Source organism: Lichenostomus cassidix, unplaced genomic scaffold (assembly GCF_008360975.1).
Source record: "Lichenostomus cassidix isolate B80296 unplaced genomic scaffold, HeHo_3.0 HiC_scaffold_34, whole genome shotgun sequence".
Taxonomy (NCBI): domain Eukaryota; kingdom Metazoa; phylum Chordata; class Aves; order Passeriformes; family Meliphagidae; genus Lichenostomus; species Lichenostomus cassidix.
The window spans coordinates 149,198-170,926 of NW_028147431.1; the positions used below are offsets into that span (position 1 = coordinate 149,198).

Below are 21,729 nucleotides of genomic sequence, written 5' to 3' on the forward strand. Positions count from 1 at the left end.
TGGGAGCAAACCCCGGCGCTAATTTCGGGCTCTAAATCCCCTCAGGATGGGAATTTCGGGGCGGGAGTGGGCGCGATCGATCAGGAAATCGATGACGATTTAGAAAATGTCACCAAGCGTTGTCGCCATCCGTCACCATGACCTAAGTGTCACTGTCGCATGTCCTGGTCCCCGATCCGCGGTCGCTCCCATGTCCTCAGTGCGGTATATCCTGACCTGCCCCGCCATCGCGGGCAGCACGTGATGAGCGCGGCGCGATGATGTCACTGATTACGTCACGCGGGCGCGCGGGCTCGACGCAACAATGGCCCGCGCGCCGGTTGGTCTCTGACTGCGCCTGCGCGGCGGGGCTTGGCGGGAAGTATCGCACTGGTCACGTGGGTGGGAAGGGAGGGGGTGACACGTGACTTCTTTTTATAGCAACGTTAGCGGATTGAGATTTAATAATTAATTATAATGGGATGAACTGGATTGTGATGGTTTTAACTGGCTCGTACTGGTTTGTACTGGTTTAGGGTTATGTTGGGCAGCGAGATTCAAATTCGCGCCCTCCCAGTGCTCCCAGTGTCCTCCCAGTTAACCCAGTATCCTCCCAGTGCTCCCAGTATGCTCCCAGTCACTCCCCATTATCTTCCTAGTGCTCCCAGTATCTTCCCAGTGCTCCCAGTATGCTCCCAGTTAACCCAGTAAGCCCTGAAGGTGCTACTGGGATCTTCCCAGTATCCTCCCAGTATCACCCCAGTGCTCCCAGTATCCTCCCAGTCACTCCCCAGTATCCTCCCAGTGCTCCCAGTGTCCTCCCAGTCACCACCAGTGACTTCTCAGTGCTCCCAGTATCCTCCCAGTTAACCCAGTATCCTCCCAGTCACTCCCCAGTATCCTCCCAGTGTTCCCAGTATCCTCCCAGTTACCACCAGTAAGCCTGAAGCTCTTCTTGGGATCCTCCCAGCATCCTCCCAGTGCTCCCAGTGCCCTCCCAGTATCACCCCAGTATTGTTCCAGTGCTCCCACTATCCTCCCAGTCACTCCCCAGTATCTTCCCAGTACTCCCAGGATCCTCCCAGTCACCACCAGTAAGCCCTGCAGCTGCTTCTGGGATCCTCCCAGTATCCTCCCAGTGCTCCCAGTATCCTCCCAGTCCTCCCAGTGCCCTCCCAGTATCTTCCCAGTGCACTCCCAGTATCACCACAGTGTGCTCCCAGTATCCTCCCAGTTACCCCAGTAAGCCTGAAGCTGCTCCTGAGATCCTCCCAGTATCATCCCAGTGCTCCCAGTAACCTCCTAATGTTTCCCAGTGCTCCCAATATCCTCCCAGTTACCACCAGTAAGCCCTGAAGCTGCTTCTGGTATCCTCCCAGTATCCTCCCAGTGCTCCCAGTATCCTCCCAGTATCACCCCAGTAACCCCTGCAGCTGTCTCTGGGACTGTCCCAGTCTACCCCCAGTGCCCAGTGGCCATGGTTGGGTCCTGGTGGCCACGGAAGGTCTATGGTGGCCATGGAAGGCTTTTGGTGGCCGTGGTTGGATCATGGTGGCCACAGAAGGTCTGTGGTGGCCATGGTTGAGTTGTGGTGGCCATGGAAGGTTTTTGGTGGCCACAGTGGGGTCCTGGTGGCCATGGCTGGGTTATGATGGTCATGGAAAGGTCATGGTGGCCATGGTGGCGTCCTGGTGGCCATGGATTGGTCATGGTGGCTGTGGTTGGGTCATGGTGGCCATGGAAGGTTCATGGTTGCCATGGCTGCGTTGTGGTGACCATGGAATGTCTGTGGTGGCCACGGTGGTCCCTGGGCAGGTCAATCGGTGTCTGGGGTCATAGTGGCCATGGTGGCGTCCTGGTGGCCATGGAAGGTCTATGGTGGCCATGGTTGGGTTGTGGTGGCCATGGTGTATTTCTGGTGGCCACGTTGGTGTCCTGGTGGCCACGGTGGCACCTGGGCAGGTCAATTGGTGTCTGGGGTCGTGGTGGCCATAGAAGGTCTGTGGTGGCCATGGTGGGGCTCATGGTGGCCATGTGACATTTTTGGTGGCCATATTGGTGTCCTGGTGGCCATGGTTGAGTGACGGTGGCCATAGATTGGCCATGGTGGACATGGGTTGGTCATAGTGGCCATAGATTGGCCATGGTGGCCATGGGTTGGTCATGGTGGCCATGGTGGGGTCATGGTGGCCATGATTGGGTTGTGGTGGCCATGGTTGAGTGACAGTGGCCATGGGTTGGTCATGGTGGCCATAGGTTGACCATGGTGGCCATGGGTTGGTCATGGTGGCCATGGTTGAGTCATGGCAGCCGTGGAATGTTTATGGTGGCCATGGAAGGTTTTTGGTGGCCATGTAAGGTCTATGGTGGCCATAGTTGGGTTGTGGTGGCCATAGTAGATTTTTGGTGGCCACGTTGGTGTTCTGGTGGCCACGGCGACACCTGGGCAGGTCAGTCGGTGTCTGAGGTGACATCACAGACACACCTGGAGAGGAACCTGAGGGTTTTTATTGAGGTGGGCGGGGCCAGGTGAGCTTGGGGACACCAAGGGGACATTGGGGACACACCTGGGGATCATCTGAGGAGGTTGGGGACATCTTGGGGACACCCAGGAGGGATGGAAGGGACACCAGGGGGATGTTGGGGACACACCTGGAGGTGGCATGAAGAGGTTGGGGACATCTTGAGGGGTTGGGGACACCAAGGGAGGTGACACGGGGAGGTTGTCACATCCAAGGGGACACTGGGGACACAGGGGTGGTCTAAGAGGGTTGGGGACACCTCGGAGGAGGTTGGGGACACCCTGGAGAGGGTTGGGGACATCCAAGGGGACACACCTGGGGGTGGCCCAAGGAGGTTGGGGACATCTTGGGGTGAGAGGACAACGAGATGGTGACACCATGGGTGGGCTGGGGATGGTCCAGGGGAGTTGGGGACATCCTGGAGAGGGTTGGGGACACCCCGGTGGCCTTGGGGACACCTGGGGGCCACTAGTGACACCTAGGGACCGTTGGGGACACCTAGGGGCTGCTGGGGACAGATGGAGAGGCTCTCCTGGACACTGTTGGTGACACCTGCTGGCCTTGGGGACAGGTGGCTAGATGGAGATGCTCTCCTGGATGCTGTTGGTGACACCTGGACGCTATTGGTGACACCTGGTGACACCTGGTGACATCTGGTGACAGGGGTCAGATGGAGATGCTCTCCTGGATGCAGGTGGGCTCCAGGTAGGGGTATGGCAGTGCCACCTGGAGGGGGTTGGTGACACCTGGAGGGGGTTGGTGACACCTGGTGACACCTGGAGGGGTTGGTGACACCTGGTGACACCTGGTGCCACCTGGCTCAGATGGAGATGCTCTCGGTGACACAGGTGGGCTCCAGGTAGGGGTATGGCAGTGCCACCTGGAGGGGTTGGTGACACCTGGTGACACCTGGTGACAGGTGTCAAATAGAGATGCTCTCGGTGACACAGGTGGGCTCCAGGTAGGGTTACGGCAGTGACACCTGGATGCTGTTGGTGACACCTGGTGCCACCTGGCTCAGATGGAGATGCTCTCGGTGACACAGGTGGGCTCCAGGTAAGGGTATGGCACCTGGAAGGGGTTGGTGACACCTGGTGACACCTGGTGACAGGGGTCAAATAGAGATGCTTTCGGTGACACAGGTGGGCTCCAGGTAAGGGTACGGCAGTGCCACCTGCATGCTGTCGGTGCCACCTGGTGCCACCTGGCTCAGATGGAGATGCTCTCGGTGACACAGGTGGGCTCCAGGTAAGGGTACGGCAGTTCCAGCTCCGCGTTCCTCTCCTGGATCCTCCTGGAGATGGCGGCCAGGCGCTCCCGGAACGAGGCCAGCAGGCGCCGCGGGGCCACCCCGGTCAGCAGGTCCTGCGAGCGTGACCCCAGGGGACGCTGGGGACAAGGGGACAGCAGGGGTGACCATGGGGGTCATGACCCCAGAGTGTCCCAGCAGGTCCTGCGACTGTGACCCCAGGGGACGCTGGGGACAAGGGGACAGCAGGGGGACATCACCCAAAACTGCAGTCACTAGCAGGGTCGTGACCCCAGAGTGTCCCAGGAGCTCCTGGGACTGTGACCCCAGGGGACGCTGGGGACAAGGGGACAGCAGGGGGACATCAAAACCAGGGTCACCATGGGGGACATGGCCACCCCGGTCAGCAGGTCCTGCAAGCGTGACCCCAGGGGACGCTGGGGACAAGGGGACAGCAGGGGGACATCACCCAAAACTGGGGTGACAATGGGGGACATGGCCACCCCGGTCAGCAGGTCCTGTGACAGTGACCCCAATGGCTTCTGGGGACAAGGGGACAGCAGGGGTGACCATGGGGGTCATGACCCCAGAGTGGCCCAGCAGGTCCTGCGACTGTGACCCCAGGGGACGCTGGGGACAAGGGGACAGCAGGGGGACATCACCCAAAACCGGGGTGACAATGGGGGACATGGCCACCCTGGTCAGCAGGTCCTGTGACAGTGACCCCAAGGGCCTCTGGGGACAAGGGGACACCAGGGGGAACCCCAGACTGGAGTGACAATGTGGGTCATGACCCCAGAGTGTCCCTGTCCCCATGGGGTCATCACCCCCCACAATGTCCCTGTGTCCCCCCTCACCATGTCCCTGTAAGAGTCATGGGGTCCCATGGGGGTCCTGCCACCCCCTGATGTCCCTGTCCCCACGATGTCCCTGTGTCCCCAATGTCCCTGTGTCCCTCCAATGTCCCAATCCCCTGCAATGTCCCTGTCCCCACAATGTCCCTGTCCCCACAATGTCCCTGTCCCCACAATGTCCCCATATCCCCAATGTCCCTGTGTCCCTCCAATGTCCCAATCCCCTGCAATGTCCCTGTCCCCGCAATGTCCCTGTCCCCACAATGTCCCTGTGTCCCCCAGTCCCCTCTCAATGTCCCCATCCCCCCCAATGTCCCCATCCCCCCTGTCCCCGCTGTCCCCCGTCCCCTCTCACCAGCTCCCCCCCCTCGTAGCTGACGACGCTCAGCAGGGCCAGCAGGGCTCCGGTGGCCTCGGGGGACGGCAGTGTCCCCAGCAGCAGCTCCTCGGTGGCCTCGTCCTCGCTGGCCGGCGGTGGCCGCTGCAGTGTCCCCGGCGTGTTGGGCATCCAGGCCGCGTAGTCGTACTGGGGGAGGGGACAGCGGTCACTCGGGGGTCATCGGACCCCAAAACCTCCCCGGGGCCACCTGGGTCCTGCTGGGGTCACTCGGGTCCCACTGGGGTCACCAGGGTCCTGCTGGGGTCACTCGGGTCCCACTGGGGTCACCTGAGTCCTGCTGGGGTCACTCAGGGGTTGTCACATCCCCATGGCCACTGTGGCCACCAAGAGGCCACCGAGGGGTCACCTGGGTCCCACTGCGGTCACTCAGGTCCCACTAGGGTCACTGAGGTCACTCTGAGGTCACTCAGGTCCCACTGTGGTCACTCAGGTCCCACAGAGGTCACTCAGGGGTTGCCACATACCTGTGATCACTGTGGCCACCAAGAGGGCACCAAGGGGTCACCTGGGTCACTCTGAGGTCACTCAGGTCCCACTCGGGGTCACCTGGGTCCCACTGGGGTCACTCGAGTCCCACTGGGGTCACTCAGGTCACTCTGAGGTCACTCAGGGCCCACTGAGGTCACTCAGGAGTTGTCACATCTCTGTGGCCACTGTGGCCACCAAGGGGTCACCTGGGTCGCTCTGAGGTCACTCAGGTCCCACTTGGGGTCATGCAGGTCCCACTGAGGTCACTCAGGGGTTGCCACATCCCTGTGACCACTGTGGCCACCAAGAGGGCACCGGGAGGTCACTCGGGTCCCACTGGGGTCACCTGGGTCACTCTGAGGTCACTCAGGGCCCACTGTGGTCACTCAGGGTTGTCACATCCCTGTGACCACCATGGCCACCCAGGGGGGTTGGTGGCTACAACTGGCCCGATGCACAGGCTCAGGTCTCCCCACCCCCCTCGTGTCCCCAGGTGTCCCCAGGTGTCCCCAAGTGTCCCCAGGTGTCCCCCAGTGTCCCCAGGTGTCCCCAGGTGTCCCCAGGTGTCCCCAGGTGCCACCTGGCCGCTGTTGACGGCCGCATGCCGGGCGGAGCAGCAGAAGATGATCATGGTGAGGAACTTGACCAGCTGGGGGCGACTGCAGAGCTTGGACGGGAAACCTGGGGAGACACGGGGACAGAGGGGACAGGGACAGAGGGGACACAGGGGATGGATGGACAGAGGGGACACAGGTGAAACAGGGGACACAGGGGATGGATGGATGGATGGACAGAGGGGATGGAGGGAACAGAGGGGACAGAGGGGACACAGGGGGCAGAGGGACACAGGGGACGGATGGACAGAGGGGACACAGGGGACACAGGGACAGAGGGGACAGAGAGGACAGGGGGGACGGAGGGGACACAGGGGACACAGGGGATGGATGGACAGAGGGGACAGAGGGGACACAGGGACAGAGGGACAGAGGGGATGGATGGACAGAGGGGACAGAGGGGACAGAGGGGACGGATGGACAGAGGGGACAGGGGGGACACAGGGGACATCAGCTGATGGGATTGTCACCTGATAGGGGGTGTCACCCACCACGATGACGTCGCCCACCATGGCAATGTCACCCACCACAGTGACCTCACCCACCACAGAGGTGTCACCGAACGTGGCGATGTCACCGAACGTGGTGATGTCACCCAACATGGCAATGTCACCCGCCACAATGACATCACCCACCACAGGCTTCCCCCAGCATGTGACCAGCCCTGGGCGTGGCCATGACCGTGACCACGATGGTGGCCATCATCCATCACCGTGATGTCACCGTGATGTCACCGTGATGTCACCCCGGTGTCCCCTACCTGTCTCCTCGTTGCCCAGGACGCCGTAGGTGAAGATCTCACCCACCCAGTCCTGCAGCTCCTCGTCCTCGGCCACCTCGGTGTCCCCGGCGTAGAAAAGTGACACAATCCCCTCCACGTAGCTGGGACACCGCGGGGACACCGGTGACACGTGGGGACAAGGCCACCCACACAGCCTGTCCCCCTTTCCTTGTCCCACTGTCCCCAGCCTGGTGCCTCATGTCTGTCCCCATCATGGCTGATGTCACACTGCTATGGCCTCGTTGTCCCCACCCCTGCCATCTCCATTGTCCCCGTCCCCATTGTCCCCATGGCTATGTTCCGATCCCATTGTCCCCACCATTCTCATCTCCATGTGTCCCCATGTCCCTATTGTCCCTATTGTCCCCATTGTCCCCATTGTCCTCATGTCCCTATTGTCCCCACTGTCCCTATTGTCCCTATTGTCCCTATTGTCCCATTGTCCCCATTGTCCCCATTGTCCCATTGTCCCTATTGTCCCCATTGTCCCCATTGTCCCATTGTCCCATTGTCCCTATTGTCCCTATTGTCCCATTGTCCCTATTGTCCCCATGTTCCCATTGTCCCTATTGTCCCCATTGTCCCCATGTTCCCATTGTCCCATTGTCCCCATTGTCCCCATTGTCCCCACACTTGCCACCTCCCTGTCCCCATCCCATTGTCCCCACTGTCCCCATTGTCCCCACCCTCACCACCTCCCTGTCCCCTCCCCATTGTCCCCATTGTCCCCATTGTCCCTGTTGCCCCGTCCCCTCCCTGCTGTCCCCATTGTCCCCATTGTCCCCACCATCCCCACCTCCATGTCCCCATCCCATTGTCCCCATTGTCCCCATTGTCCCCCCTGTCCCCACTCCTCCACACCCTGCCCTCCTGCTGCCCCCCCACCACTGTCCCCATTGTCCCCATTGTCCCCATTGTCCCCACTGTCCATCCCGCTGTCCCCACCTCTCGATGGCCCCCCAGAGGTCTCCATTGTCCCCACTGTCCCCTCGTGCTGTCCCCACCTCTTGATGGCCCCCCAGAGGTCTCCATTGTCCCCACTGTCCCCTCCCGCTGTCCCCACCTCTCAATGGACCCCCAGATGTCCCCACTGTCCCCATTGTCCCCATTGTCCCCATTGTCCCCACTGTCCATCCCGCTGTCCCCACCTCTCGATGGCCCCCCAGATGTCCCCACTGTCCCCTCTTGCTGTCCCCACCTCTCGATGGCCCCCCAGATGTCCATGGCGTCGTCCCTGTAGTGATACCCCGGGATGTCCCCAACGCCGCGCTCCCCCACGTCGTCGGGGACACAGAGCTCGCAGTACGTCAGTGCCGCTGTCCCTCGTGCCACCAGCGCCAGCGTCCCCTCGCGTCCCACCGAGGTGGCCTGGGGACATCACCACCACCCCTCAGTGCCACCAGGGTCACCAGTGTCCCCTCCCATCCCACTGATGTGGCCTGGGGACATCACCACCCCTCAGTGTCCCCAGGGTCACCAACATCCCCTCCTGTCCCATCGAGGTGGCCTGGGGACATCACCACCACCCCTCAGTGCCACCAGTGTCCCCTTGTGTCCCACCAAGGTGGCCTGGGGATGTCACCACCCCTCAGTGTCCTCAGGACCACCAACATCCCCTCCTGTCCCACTGAGGTGGCCTGGGGACGTCACCACCCCTCAGTGTCCCCAGGGTCACCAACGTCCCCTCGCGTCCCACCGAGGTGGCCTGGGGACATCACCACCACCCCTCAGTGCCACCAGCACCAGTGTCCCCTCCCGTCCCACCAAGGTGGCCTGGGGATGTCACCACCACCCCTCAGTGTCCCCAGGGCAACCATGAAGGGTCCAGGGTGTGTGGGTGACACCGAGGGGACCCAAATGTCCGTGTGACCCTGAGGGCCACCAGGGTGTGACACTGAGGTGACACTAGATGTCCAGGTGACACTGAGGGGTTCCCCAGACACTCAGGTGTCCCTAGGGGGAGCTGGGTGACACCGAGGGGATCTGAGGTATCCCAGTGACACCGGGGAGACCCAGGTGACAGCAGGTGGGACAGAGGTGACAGCAGGTGACAGCGGGTGACAGTGGGTGACAGCAGGTGACAGCAGGTGACAGCGGCGCAGGACTGACCTGGTCGATGATGCCACCAGGGTTGAGCAGAGTCTCTCTCGCCAGGATGTTGATGTGGAAGGTGAAGCGCAGGTGGGGGAGGAGGAGCTGGGGACATTGGGGACATTGGGGACATCGGGGACATTGGGACATCGGGGACGTTGGGGACATTGGGGATATTGGGGACATTGGGGATATTGGGGACATTGGGGATATTGGGGATATTGGGGATATTGGGGACATTGGGGATATTGGGGACATTAATGGGGACATTGGGGACATTGGGGACACTAGGGACATAGGGGACATTGGGACATTGAGGATATTAGGGACATTGGGGACGTTGGGGACATTAATGGGGACATTTGGGACATTGGGGACATCGTGGACATTGGGGATGTTGGGGACATTGGGGACATTAATAGGGACATTGGGGACATTGGGGACATTGGGGACATTAATAGGGACATTGGGGACTTTGGGGACATTAATGGGGACATTGGGGACATTAATGGGGACATTGGGGACATTGGGGACATTAATGGGGACATCCAGGACATGGGGGATATTGGGGATATTGGGGACGTTGGGGATATTTTTGGGGTCAGGTTGCAGTTTTTGGGGTCAGAATTGGGATTTTTGGGGTACCTGGTGCACGGGGTGAGCGGCCGGCAGGTGAAGGATTTTGGGGACATTTTTGGGGTCAGGATTGGGATTTTGGGGTCAGAATTGGGATTTTGGGGTACCTGGTGCACGGGGTGAGCGGCCGGCAGGTGAAGGTTTTGGGGATATTTTTGGGGTCAGGTTGCAGTTTTTGGGGTCAGAATTGGGATTTCAGGGTACCTGGTGCACGGGGTGAGCGGCCGGCAGGTGACAGATTTGAGGGATATTTTTGGGGTCAGGATTGGGATTTTGGGGTGGGGATTTCGGGGTGCAGTTTTTGGGGTCAGGGAGCACATTTTTGGGTACCTGGTGCATGGGGTGAGCAGCCAGCAGGTGAAGGTTTTGGGGATATTTTTGGGGTCAGGTTGCAGTTTTTGGGGTCAGAATTGGGATTTCGGGGTTAGGATTTCGAGGTGCAGTTTTTGGGGTCAGGGAGCACATTTTGGGGTCAGAATTGGGATTTTTGGGGTACCTGGTGCACGGGGTGAGCGGCTGGCAGGTGAAGGTTTTGGGGGTCATTTTTGGGGTCAGGGAGCAGTTTTTGGGGTCAGAATTGGGATTTTGGGGTCAGAACTGGGATTTTGGGGTCAGAACTGGGATTTTGGGGTACCTGGTGCACGGGGTGAGCGGCCGGCAGGTGAAGGTTTTGGGGGATATTTTTGGGGTCAGGGAGCACATTTTGGGGTCAGGATTGGGATTTTGGGGTACCTGGTGCACGGGGTGAGCGGCCGGCAGGCGCTGGGTGGCCACGGCGAAGGTCTCGGCCAGGAAGTGACCATGCAGCAGGTGTGTCACCATCTCGTGCAGGACAAAGTGAGCTCCTCTGACCCACAGCTTGGCCAGAGGCCACCCGCGGCCACCAGGGACGAAGATCGGGGACTTCGGGCCAGGGTGCTGGGACAGCTGAGGGGACAGCGGGGTCAGAGGGGACAGGGGACACTGAGGGGTCAGAGGGGTCAGAGGGGACACTGAGGGGTCAGTGGGGTCAGAGGGGACAGCTGAGGGGACAGCGGGGTCAGAGGGGACACTGAGGGGACACTGGGGGGACAGCAGGGTCAGAGGGGACAGTGGACACTAAGGGGACAGCTGAGGGGACAATGGGGTCAGAGGGGACAGGGGGGATGGGGGGACAGGGGACACTGGGGAGACATGGGGACAGTGGGGACAATGAGGGGACAGCGGGGTCAGAGGGGACAGGGGACACTGGGGGGCCATGGGGAGATGTGGGGACATCATGGGGACATCATGGGGACATCATGGGGACATCATGGGGACATCATGGGGACATCATGGGGACATCATGGGGACATCTTGGGGACATGGACACCAGAGGGATGTACACCTGGGGGGATGAGGGGGACAGGGGGGACACCAGGGGAACATGGGAAACAAGGGGGGACAGGGGGACACTGGGAGGATGGGGGTGACACTGGGGACATGGGGACACCTTGGGGACACCTTGGGGACATCATAGGGGTGTGAAGGACACAGGGGGTCAGCAGAACAGGGGACACCGGGGGGGATGTGGGGGACAAGGGACACTGGGATGGACACAGGGATGGGGGGACTTGGGGACATGGGGACATCATGGGGACACGGGGACATCATGGGGGACACAGGAGGACATCTGGGGACATGACTGACACCGGGGGGGGTGACAGTTGGACCCCCCAGGAAATGATGATTTGGGGACAGCAAGGGACACAGAGGGCAAAGGGGGACATGTGGGGACAGTTGGGAACACATGGGGCCATTTGGGGACACCTGGGGACATTTGGGGACACAGGAGGGTCCCAGGGGACACATGGGGCCATTTGGGGACACTTGGGGACATTTGGGGCCATTTGGGAACACCGGGGAGACACGGAGGGTATTTGGGGACACAGAGGGACATTTGGGGACACACGGGGCTCTCACAGGGACACATAGAGATATCTGGGGACATTTGGGGACACTTGGGGACAGCGGGGGTACCTGGATGGCCACGGGCAGCAGCTGGCCGCGGGGGTTGAGCCACAGCAGGCAGAGGGGCGCAGCCACGAACTGGCGATGTCCCCCGATGTCACCCGTGGGGAGACCCTCGAGCATGGCGTAATCGGCCAGGAACAGCCGGCCGGCCTGCGACCCCAAAATAGCTGAGAGCCCAAAATTGGGGACCCCAAAACCCTGAGACCCCGAAATTATGGATCCCCAAAAACCCTGAGACCCCAAAATAGCTGAGACCCAGGAATTGGGGACCCCCAAAATAACTGAGACCCCAAAATTGGGGACACCCAAAAACCCTGCACCCCCAAAATAACTGAGACCCTGGAATTGGGGACCCCCAAAAACCTAAGACCCCAAAATTATGGATCCCCAAAAACCCTGTGACCCCGAAATTGGGGATCCCCAAAAACCCTGAGACCCCAAAATAACTGAGACCCAGGAATTGGGACACCCCAAAAACCTGAGACCCCGAAATTGGGGATCCCCAAAAACCCTGAGACCCCGAAATTGGGGATCCCCAAAAACCCTGAGACCCCAAAATAACTGAGACCCAGGAATTGGGACACCCCAAAAACCTGAGACCCCGAAATTGGGGATCCCCAAAAACCCTGAGACCCCGAAATTGGGGATCCCCAAAAACCCTGAGACCCCAAAATAACTGAGACCCAGGAATTGGGACACCCCAAAAACCTGAGACCCCGAAATTGGGGATCCCCAAAAACCCTGAGACCCCGAAATTGGGGATCCCCAAAAAGCCTGAGACCCCAAAATAACTGAGACCCCAAAATTGGGACAACCCAGAAACATGGGGACATCCCCAAAAACATGGGGACACCCCGAAAATAACTGAGACCTCGGAATTGGGGACCCCAAAAACCCTGCGCCCCGAAAATAACTGAGACCTCGGAATTGGGGACCCCCAAAAACCTGAGACCCCGAAAATAACTGAGACCCAGGAAATGGGGATCCCCAAAAACTCTGAGACCCCAAAACTGGGGATCCCCGAAAACATGGGGACACCCCGGAAATGGGGACACCCCAAAAACCCTGAGACCCTGGAATTGGGGACACCCAGAAACCCTGTGCCCCGAAAATAGCTGAGACCCCAAAATTGGGGACACCCCAAAAAATTGGGACACCCCAAAAATAACTGAGATCCCTGAACTGGGGACACCAAAAACCCTGAGACCCGAAAATAACTGAGACCCCAAAATTGGGGATCCCCAAAAACATGGGTATTGCCCCAAAAAATACCCTGAGATCCCGGACATGGGGATCCCCCAAAAGATTGGGACACCCCAAAAAATGGGGACACCCCCCAAAAAATAACTGAGATCCTGAAATTGGGGATCCCCAAAAAACCCTGCGCCCCGAAAATAACTGAGACCCCGGAATTGGGGATCCCCAAAAAATGGGGTTTGCCCCAAAAAATACCCTGAGATCCAGAAAATAGGGATCCCCAAAAACATGGGGATTGCCCCAAAAATAACTGAGACCCCAAAATTGGGGACACCCCAAAAACCCTGAGACCCCGAAACTGGGGATTGGGGGATTTTGGGGTTTTGGGGATTTTGGGGTCACAGGTGATTTTGGTGTTCTGGGGGATTTTGGGGTTGGTTCTGGGGGATTTTGGGGTTCCCGGGATTTTGGGGTCCCGGATTTGGGGTTCCCCGGATTTTGGGGTCTCTCACCTCCATCTCCCTGGCCAGCGAGGTCCCGGGGCCCAGGCTGGGTGCCACCATCGCGGGGGTGACAGGGAACTTGGGGGGCAGTTGGGGACAGCGGCGCAGCAGCACGGGGTTCACCCCGCTCAGGAACTGCTCCCCGAAAAACGCGTCCTCCTGCCAGTGCTGCACCACGTACTCTGGGGGGGAAATCGGGGTGAAAAGGGGATTTTGGGGGATTAGAGGGGTTTTGGGGGATTTGGGGTGTTAAATTGGGGGAAAAGGATTTGGGGTGGTTAGAGGGGATTTGAGAAGATTTGGTGTCTGGGGAGATTTGGGGGATTTGGGGGTAAATTGGGGTGAAAGGGATTGAGGGGATTGGGGTGGTCTGGGGTGATTTGGGGTGGTTAGAGGGCGATTTGGGGGATTTGGGGTGGTTAGAGGGGATTTGGGGAGATTTGGGGTGTTAAATTGGGTAAAAGGATTTTGGGGCATTGGGTGGTCTGGGGTGATTTGGGGTAGTTAGAGGGGGATTTGGGGGACATTTGTGGTGTTACATTGGGGTAAAAGGGGCTTTGGGGAGATTTGGGGAGATTTGGGGTGGTTAGAGGGCGATTTGGGGGAGGTTGGGGTGTTAAATCGGGGTGAAAAGGGGATTTTGGGGATCTGGGGTGATTTGGGATGGTGAGAGGGCAATTTGGGGTGTTAAATTGGGGTGAAAGGGGATTTTGAGGGGATTTGGGGTGGTCTGGGGTGATTTGGGGTGGTTAGAGGGGGATTTGGGGTGATTTGGGGTGGTTAGAGGGCGATTTGGGGGAGATTTGGGGTGTTAAATTGGGGTAAAAGGAGATTTTGGGGCGATTTGGGGGTCTGGGGTGATTTGGGAGGGGGTTAGAGGGGATTTGGGGTGTTAAGTTGGGGTAAAAGGGGCTTTGGGGGATTTGGGGGATCAGGGGTGATTTGGGGTGTCCGGGGAGATTTGGGGGGGATTTGGGGTGATTTGGGGTGTTAAATTGGGTTAAAAGGATTTGGGGGGGGGCATTTGGGGTGATTTGGGGTGGTTAGAGGGGGATTTGGGGTGTTAAATTGGGTTAAAAGGATTTTGGGGATTTGGGGCATTTGGGGTGATTTGGGAGGGGTTAGAGGATTTGGGGTGCTAAATTGTAAAGGGCTTTGGGGGATTTGGGATCACGGATGATTTGGGGGATCAGGGGTGATTTGGGGTGTCCGGGGAGATTTGGGAGAGATTTGGGTGTTAAATTGGGGCAGTAAGGAAGTTAGGGGATCAGAGGATTTGAGGGGTTTGAGGTGATTTGGGGGGATTTGGGGCAGTTTGGGGATGCAGTTGGGGTAAAAAGGGGATTTGGGGGAGATTTGGGGTTAGGGTGGATTTAGCGGGAATTTGGGGTGTTAAATTGGGATAAAAAGGGGATTTTGGGGGGATTTGGGGTGTCTGGGGGGGATTTGGGGGGGATTTAGGGGAATTTGGGGGCTTAAGTTGAGGTCAAAGGGGATTTGGGGGGCCTAGAGGGGGATTTGGGGGAGATTTAGGGGGATTTAGGGGCATTTGGGGGCTTAAATTGGGGTAAAAAGGGGATTTGGGGAGGATTTTGGGGTAAGACGGAGAGGGTTTGGTGAAGATTTGGGGGAGTTTGGCTTGGGGACACCTGGGGACACCTGGGGACATTTGGGGACACCTGGGGACACCTGGGGACAGCCAGTGTGAGGGGGAGGTGACCCACCGCTGATGGGGGTCCCTGGAGCCTCCAGAGCCTCCCGAATGTCCCCAAAGCTGCTCCAGGAGCCACCCGAGCGCAGACCCCGGAGCCGAATGCGGATCTGCCTGCGGGGACACGGGGACATCGCTGGGGACATCGCTGGGGACATCGCTGGGGACATCACTGGGGACATTGCTGGGGACATCGCTGGGGACACTGGGGACACGGGGACATTGCTGGGGACATCGCTGGGGACATCGCTGGGGACACTGGGGACATCGCTGGGGACATCACTGGGGACATCGCTGGGGACATTGCTGGGGACATCACTGGGGACACTGGGGACATCGCTGGGGACATCGCTGGGGACATCGCTGGGGACACTGGGGACATTGGGGACATCGCTGGGGACATCGGGGACATCAGGGACATCGGGGACATTGGGGACATTGGGGACATCGCTGGGGACATCGCTGGGGACATCGCTGGGGACACTGGGGACATCGCTGGGGACATCGCTGGGGACATCGCTGGGGACATCGGGGACATTGGGGACATCGCTGGGGACATCGCTGGGGACATCGCTGGGGACATCACTGGGGACATTGGGGACATCGCTGGGGACATCACTGGGGACATCGCTGGGGACATTGCAGAGGACATTGGGGATATTGGGAACATTGGGGACATTGGGGACATTGGGGACATTGGGGATATTGGGGACATTGCTGGGGACATTGGGGACATTGGGGACATCAAGGGGACATTGGGGACATCAAGGGGACATTGGGGAGTTTTGGGGACATTGGGGATATCAGGACATTGGGCAGTTTTGGGGACATTGGGAACATCACTGGGGACATCGCTGGGGATATTGGGACATGGGGGACATTGGGGACATCGAAGGGACATTGGGATATCGGGACATTGGGGACATTGGGGACATCGGGGACATCGAGGGGACATTGGGGACATCAGGGACATTGGGAACATTGGGGACATCAGGACAATGGGGATGACATTGGGGATGCGGGGGACATTGAGATATGGGGGGACATTGGGGACATTTGGACATTGGGGACATTATTGGAGACATGGGGATGTGGGAGGACATTGGGGGGACATTGGGGGCACTGGGGGGACATTGGGGACATTGGGGAGTTTTGGGGACATTGGAGGACACGGGGCTGGAGAAGGGACACAGCAGGGTGGGGACTTGGGGACACCCAAGGACAGAGATGGGTGGGCGTGGCTGCGACCCTTGATGACCCTTGGTGACCCTTGGTGACCCCAATGACCCTCAAGGACCCTCGATGACCCTTGGGGACCCTTGATGACCCTTGGAGACCCCAATGACCCTTGATGACCCTCGGTGACCCTTGGAGACCCCGATGACCCTCAAGGACCCTCGATGACCCTTGGGGACCCTTGGTGACCTTTGGGGACCTCACAGATGCTCGATGACACTTGAGGACCCTCAGTGATGCTCGATGACCTTTGGTGACACTTGGGGACTCTTGATGACCCTTGGTGACCCTCAATGCCCCCTGATGACCCTCGATGACCCCAGTGCCCCTCAATGTCCCTGATGCCCCTTGATGTCCCCAATGTCCCCGCTGTCCCCAATGCCCCTCAATATCCCTGCTGTCCCTGCTGTCCCCTGTGTCCCCAATGTCCCTGATGCCCCTCAATGTCCCCAATGTCCCCGCTGTCCCCTGTCCCCAATGTCCCTGATGACCCTCAATTCCCCCAATGTCCCCGATGCCCCTCAATGTCCCTGCTGTCCCCATTGTCCCCAATGTCCCCGATGCCCCCGGATGTCCCCGCTGTCCCCGCGGTGGCACTGACGCGGCTCCGGCGCGGGCGGCCAGTTGGGCTCGGTGGGCGAGGGGGAAGCTCAGGGTGGGCGACAGCTCGGGGGGCGGGGCCTGTGACGTCATCGAGCCATGTGACGTCATCTGCTCCGGTGACGTCATCGTCGGGGACGCCGGCGGTGACGTCGCGGTTGGGGACGCCGCGGGTGGAGGTGGCCACGGGCACAGGGAGGGTGGCAGTGCCCGGAGACACCACGGCCAGCCCGGGGCGTAGGGAGCCCACCTGGGGACACAGTGACCATCGGTGACCATCGGTGACCATCGGTGACCATCAGTGACCAACAGTGACCGACAGTGACCATCAGTGACCAACAGTGACCATCAGTGACCGACAGTGACCATCAGTGACCATCAGGGACTAACAGTGACCATCGGTGACCATCAGTGACCATCGGTGACCGCCAGTGACTGTCAGTGACCATCGGTTACCAACAGTGACCAACAGTGACCATCGGTGACCATCAGTGACCATCGGTGACCGACAGTGACCATCAGTGACCATCAGTGACCAACAGTGACCATCAGTGACCGACAGTGACCATCAGTGACCATCAGGGACCGTCAGTGACCATCAGTGACCAACAATGACCATCGGTGACCGACAGTGACCGACAGTGACCAACAGTGACCAACAGTGACTATCCAGTGACCACCAGTTCCTGCCCAGTTCCCTCCCAGTCCATCCCAGTCCCTCCCAGTTCCCTCCCAGTCCCTCCCAGTCCATCCCAGTCCCTCCCAGTCCATCCCAGTCCCTCCCAGTCCATCCCAGTCCCTCCCAGTTCCCTCCCAGTCCCTCCCAGTCCATCCCAGTCCCTCCCAGTCCATCCCAGTTCCCTCCCAGTCCCTCCCAGTTCCCTCCCAGTCCCTCCCAGTCCCTCCCAGTCCCTCCCAGTTCCCTCCCAGTCCATCCCAGTCCGCACTGGAAGGTCTCCCGGCGCTCTCTCCTCTCCTCCTGGCGCTGCTGCAGCAGCTGAGGCTCCCGAGCAGCTTCACGGGCAGTGCGGGCTGGGGACATGGGGACAGCGTTGGGGACACGGGGACAGCGTTGGGGACATCATTGGGGACAGCGGGGGCAGCATTGGGGACATGGGGACAGCGTTGGGGACATGGGGACAGCGTTGGGGACATGGGGACAGCGTTGGGGACATCGGGGACAGCATTGGGGACACGGGGACAGCGTTGGGGACATCATTGGGGACAGCGGGGGCAGCACTGGGGACATTGGGGATAGTGTTGGGGACATGGGGACAGCGTTGGGGACATCATTGGGGACATTGGCGACATTGGGGACATTGGGGGCACTGGGTATATTGGGATATTGGGGGATTTGGGACATCACTGGGGACACTATTGGGGATTTGGGGACATTGGGGATATTGGGGACACTGGGGACATGAGGCCACACCTCCCCTGTGCCTCCAGTTCCCTCCCAACACTCCCAATGTCCCCATTGTCCCCAATGTCCCCATAATGTCCCCAATGTCCCCAACACTCCCAATGCCCCCAACGCCCCCAATGTCCCCAATGTCCCCAGTCCCCCCAATGTCCCCAACATCCCCAGTGTCCCCAACATCCCCAATGTCCCCAACATCCCCAATGTCCCCAATGTCCCCAATGTCCCCAACGCCCCCAATGTCCCCAAATGTCCCCAGTCCCCCCAATGCCCCCAACATCCCCAATGTCCCTGATGTCCCCAGTGTCCCCATACCTGTCCCCTCACGCAGCTCCAGCTCGCCGCTCTCCAGCCAGCGGTGGCAGGGGAAGGTGGCCATGGGGATGTCCCCATTGTCCTCAGGGCTGTCCCCAGCGGTGTCCCCGTTGTCCCCGCTGTCCCCAGGGAGTGGCCCGGTGACAGTGACGAGGGCGCAGAACCAGCGGTCAGGGACAAGGGACAGCAGTGGCTCCTTGTGCAGCCGCAGGCGCAGCAGAGTCCCCAGGGGCCGCGGGGATGTCACCTCCAGCCACAGCGTCTGGGGACAGGGGACAGTGCTGTGACACCTGTGTGACACCTGTGTGACACCACACCACACCCACCACACCCACCCCACCACACCACAACACACACCACACCTGTGTGACACCTGTGTGACACCTGTGTGACACCTGTGTCACCTGTGTAAGACCCGTGTGTCACCTGTGTGACACCTGTGTCACCTGTGTGACACCTGTGTGACACCTGTGTGTCACCTGTGTCACCTGTGTGACACCTGTGTCACCTCCAGCCACAGCGTCTGGGGACAGGGGACAGTGCTGTGACACCTGTGTGACACCTGTGTGACACCTGTGTCACCTGTGTCACCTCCAGCCACAGCGTCTGGGGACAGGGGACAGTGCTGTGACACCTGTGTGACACCTGTGTGTGATCTGTGTGACACCTGTGTGACACCTGTGTCACCTGTGTGTGATCTGTGTGACACCTGTGTGTGATCTGTGTGACACCTGTGTGACACCTGTGTGACACCTGTGTCACCTGTGTGTGATCTGTGTGACACCTGTGTGACACCTGTGTCACCTGTGTCACCTCCAGCCACAGCGTCTGGGGACAGGGGACAGTGCTGTGACACCTGTGTAACACCTGTGTGACACCTGTGTGTGATCTGTGTGTCACCTGTGTGTCACCTGTGTCACCTCCAGCCAGTGTCTGGGGACAGGGGACAGTGCTGTGACACCTGTGTAACACCTGTGTGACACCTGTGTGTGATCTGTGTGACACCTGTGTCATCTGTGTGTCACCTGTGTCACCTGTGTCACCTCCACCCACAGTGTCTGAGGACATGGGGACACCTGTGTGTCACCTTTGTCACCTGTTTAATCTGTGTGTCACCTGTGTGTGATCTGTGTGTCACCTGTGCGCCACCTCTGTGACACCCGTGTCATCTGTGTCATCTGTGTGTCACCTGTGTCACCTGTGTCACCTCCACCCACAGTGTCTGGGGACATGGGGACACCTGTGTGACACCTGTGTCACCCCTCTGTCACCTCTGCCACCCCCCCCCGGGGACATCAGCTGCACCCACAAGGTCTGGGGACATCCATGTGTCACCTCCCTGTCACCGCCCCGGGTCACACCTTATGTCACCCACAGTCACCCCCTGTCCCCCCCCGTCATTCCCAGTGTCCCCCAGTGTCCCCCAGTCCCTTCCCAGTGTCCCCCAGTGTCCCCCAGTCCCTTCCCAGTGTCCCCCAGTGTCCCCCAGTCCCCTCCCAATGACCACCAGTGCCTCCCAGTCCCTCCCATTTCCCTCCCAGTCCTCCCCAACCCCTTCCCAGTCCCCCCAGTCCCCTCCCAGTGTCCCCCACTGTCCCCCAGTCCTCCCCAGACCCTTCCCAGTTCCTCCCAGTCTCCACCCAGTCCCTCCCAGTGCCCCTCAGTCACTCCCATTTTCCCCCCAGTCCCCCAGTGTCCCCCAGTGTCCCCCAGTCCCTCCCAGTCCCTCCCAGTCCCCCCCAATCCTCTCCCAGTCCCCCCACTGACCCCAGTTCCTCCCAGTACCCCCAACCCCTTCCCAGTCCATCCCAGTTTCCCCCAGTTCCTTCCCAGTCTATTCCCAGTGCCCCCCAACTCCCTCCCAGTCCCTCCCAGTCCCTCCCAGTCCCCCCCAGTCCCCCCAGTTCTCACGGAGCCGGGCCGCAGTCGGTGCCGAGGCCAGCTGAGGTGACAAGGCGGTGCCACCCCCAGTGTCCCCTCCAGGCGCAGGGTGACAGTGCCCAGGGTGCCACCCCCCCACTGCGGGCCCGTGGTCACCCCCAGCCGGTACCGAGCCCCTCCCCCGCCCGGCGACATCGCGCGACGCCAGCGCCACCAGGGGTCACCCGGGGGTCACTCGGGGGTCCTGGCGGGAAGTTGGGGTCACTGGGGAGGTTTTGGGGTCCCTCGGGGGTCACCCAGGGGTCACTCGGGGGTCCTTGGGGATCCCTCAGGGGTCCCTTGGGAGGTTTTGGGGTCCCTGGGGGAGTTTTAGGGTCCCTCGGGGGTCACCCAGGGGTCACTCGGGGGTCCCCGGGGGGGATTTAGGGGTCCCTCGGGGGTCCCTTGGGGGATTTAGGGGTCCCTCGGGGGTCCCTAGGGGCGTTTTGGGGTCTCAGGGGGAATTTAGGGATCCCTAGGGGTCTCTGGGGGGTCCCTTGGGGTCCGGGGTGGGTTTTGGGGTCCCTGGGGGTCCCCGGGGGAATTTTGGGGGTCCCTAGGGGGATTTGGGGGTCTCTCGGGGGTCCCTGGGGGTCCTCAGGCGCTCCTGGGGTCCTGCAGCTCCGTGATGGCCTTGATCCTGCCCCAGTCCGTCCCAGTTCCTCCCAGTTCCCTCCCAGTTCCCTCCCACTCCCCTCCCAGTCCATCCCAGTTCCTCCCACTCCCCTCCCAGTCCCTCCCAGTCCATCCCAGTCCCTCAGCCGGTCAGGGCACTCCTGGGCCCCCAGGAATGTTGGGGTTGTCCCAGTTCCCTCCCAGTTCCCTCCCAGTTCCCTCCCAGTTCCCTCCCAGTTCCATCCCAGTTCCACCACTGGGCCCAGTCCGACCAGTTCCAGCCCTGCTTGCGTCAGCCACCCCCAGCCCAGTTCCATCCCAGTTCATCCCAGTTCCGTCCCAGTTGAATTCCAGTTCACCCACTGGGGCTGACCCCCACCCCAGTTGTATCCCAGTTCACCCCAGTTACATCCCAGTTGCACCACCGTGTCTGGGCTCCACCCCAGTTGCATCCCAGTTCACCCCAGTTGCATCACTGGAGCCGAACCTTGTCCCAGTTCATCCCAGTCCCATTCCAGTTCACCCACTGGCTCTGAGCCCCACCCCAGTTGAATCCCAGTTCATCCCTGTTCAATCCCAGTTGCAACACTGGGGCTGGGCCTTGCCCCAGTTCCATCCCAGTTCCA

At 60.1% G+C, this 21,729-nt stretch overlaps 1 protein-coding gene and 1 non-coding gene across 2 annotated transcripts; one reads left to right on the forward strand and one right to left on the reverse strand.

The window, feature by feature from the left end:
- Positions 1–193: 193 nt before the first annotated feature.
- LOC146423034 (U8 small nucleolar RNA) lies at positions 194–332 on the forward strand. The gene has a single exon (XR_014847748.1). It is a non-coding gene; the product is annotated as a U8 small nucleolar RNA (small nucleolar RNA).
- A 2,410-nt stretch (positions 333–2,742) lies between these two features.
- On the reverse strand, positions 2,743–20,827 carry LOC146423035 (polyunsaturated fatty acid lipoxygenase ALOX15B-like). The gene is made up of 16 exons (XM_085045295.1): positions 20,480–20,827; positions 18,569–18,830; positions 17,781–17,865; positions 16,835–17,083; positions 15,011–15,111; positions 13,296–13,468; positions 11,593–11,736; positions 10,327–10,521; positions 8,977–9,063; positions 8,066–8,235; positions 6,847–6,968; positions 6,053–6,153; positions 4,960–5,130; positions 3,706–3,890; positions 3,401–3,602; positions 2,743–3,114 (listed from the first exon to the last, which is right to left on the reverse strand). The coding sequence occupies exons 1-14, from the start codon at positions 20,642–20,644 to the stop codon at positions 3,711–3,713; spliced, it is 2,205 nt and encodes a 734-aa protein (XP_084901421.1). The 5' UTR covers positions 20,645–20,827; the 3' UTR covers positions 2,743–3,114; positions 3,401–3,602; positions 3,706–3,710.
- Positions 20,828–21,729: the final 902 nt, after the last annotated feature.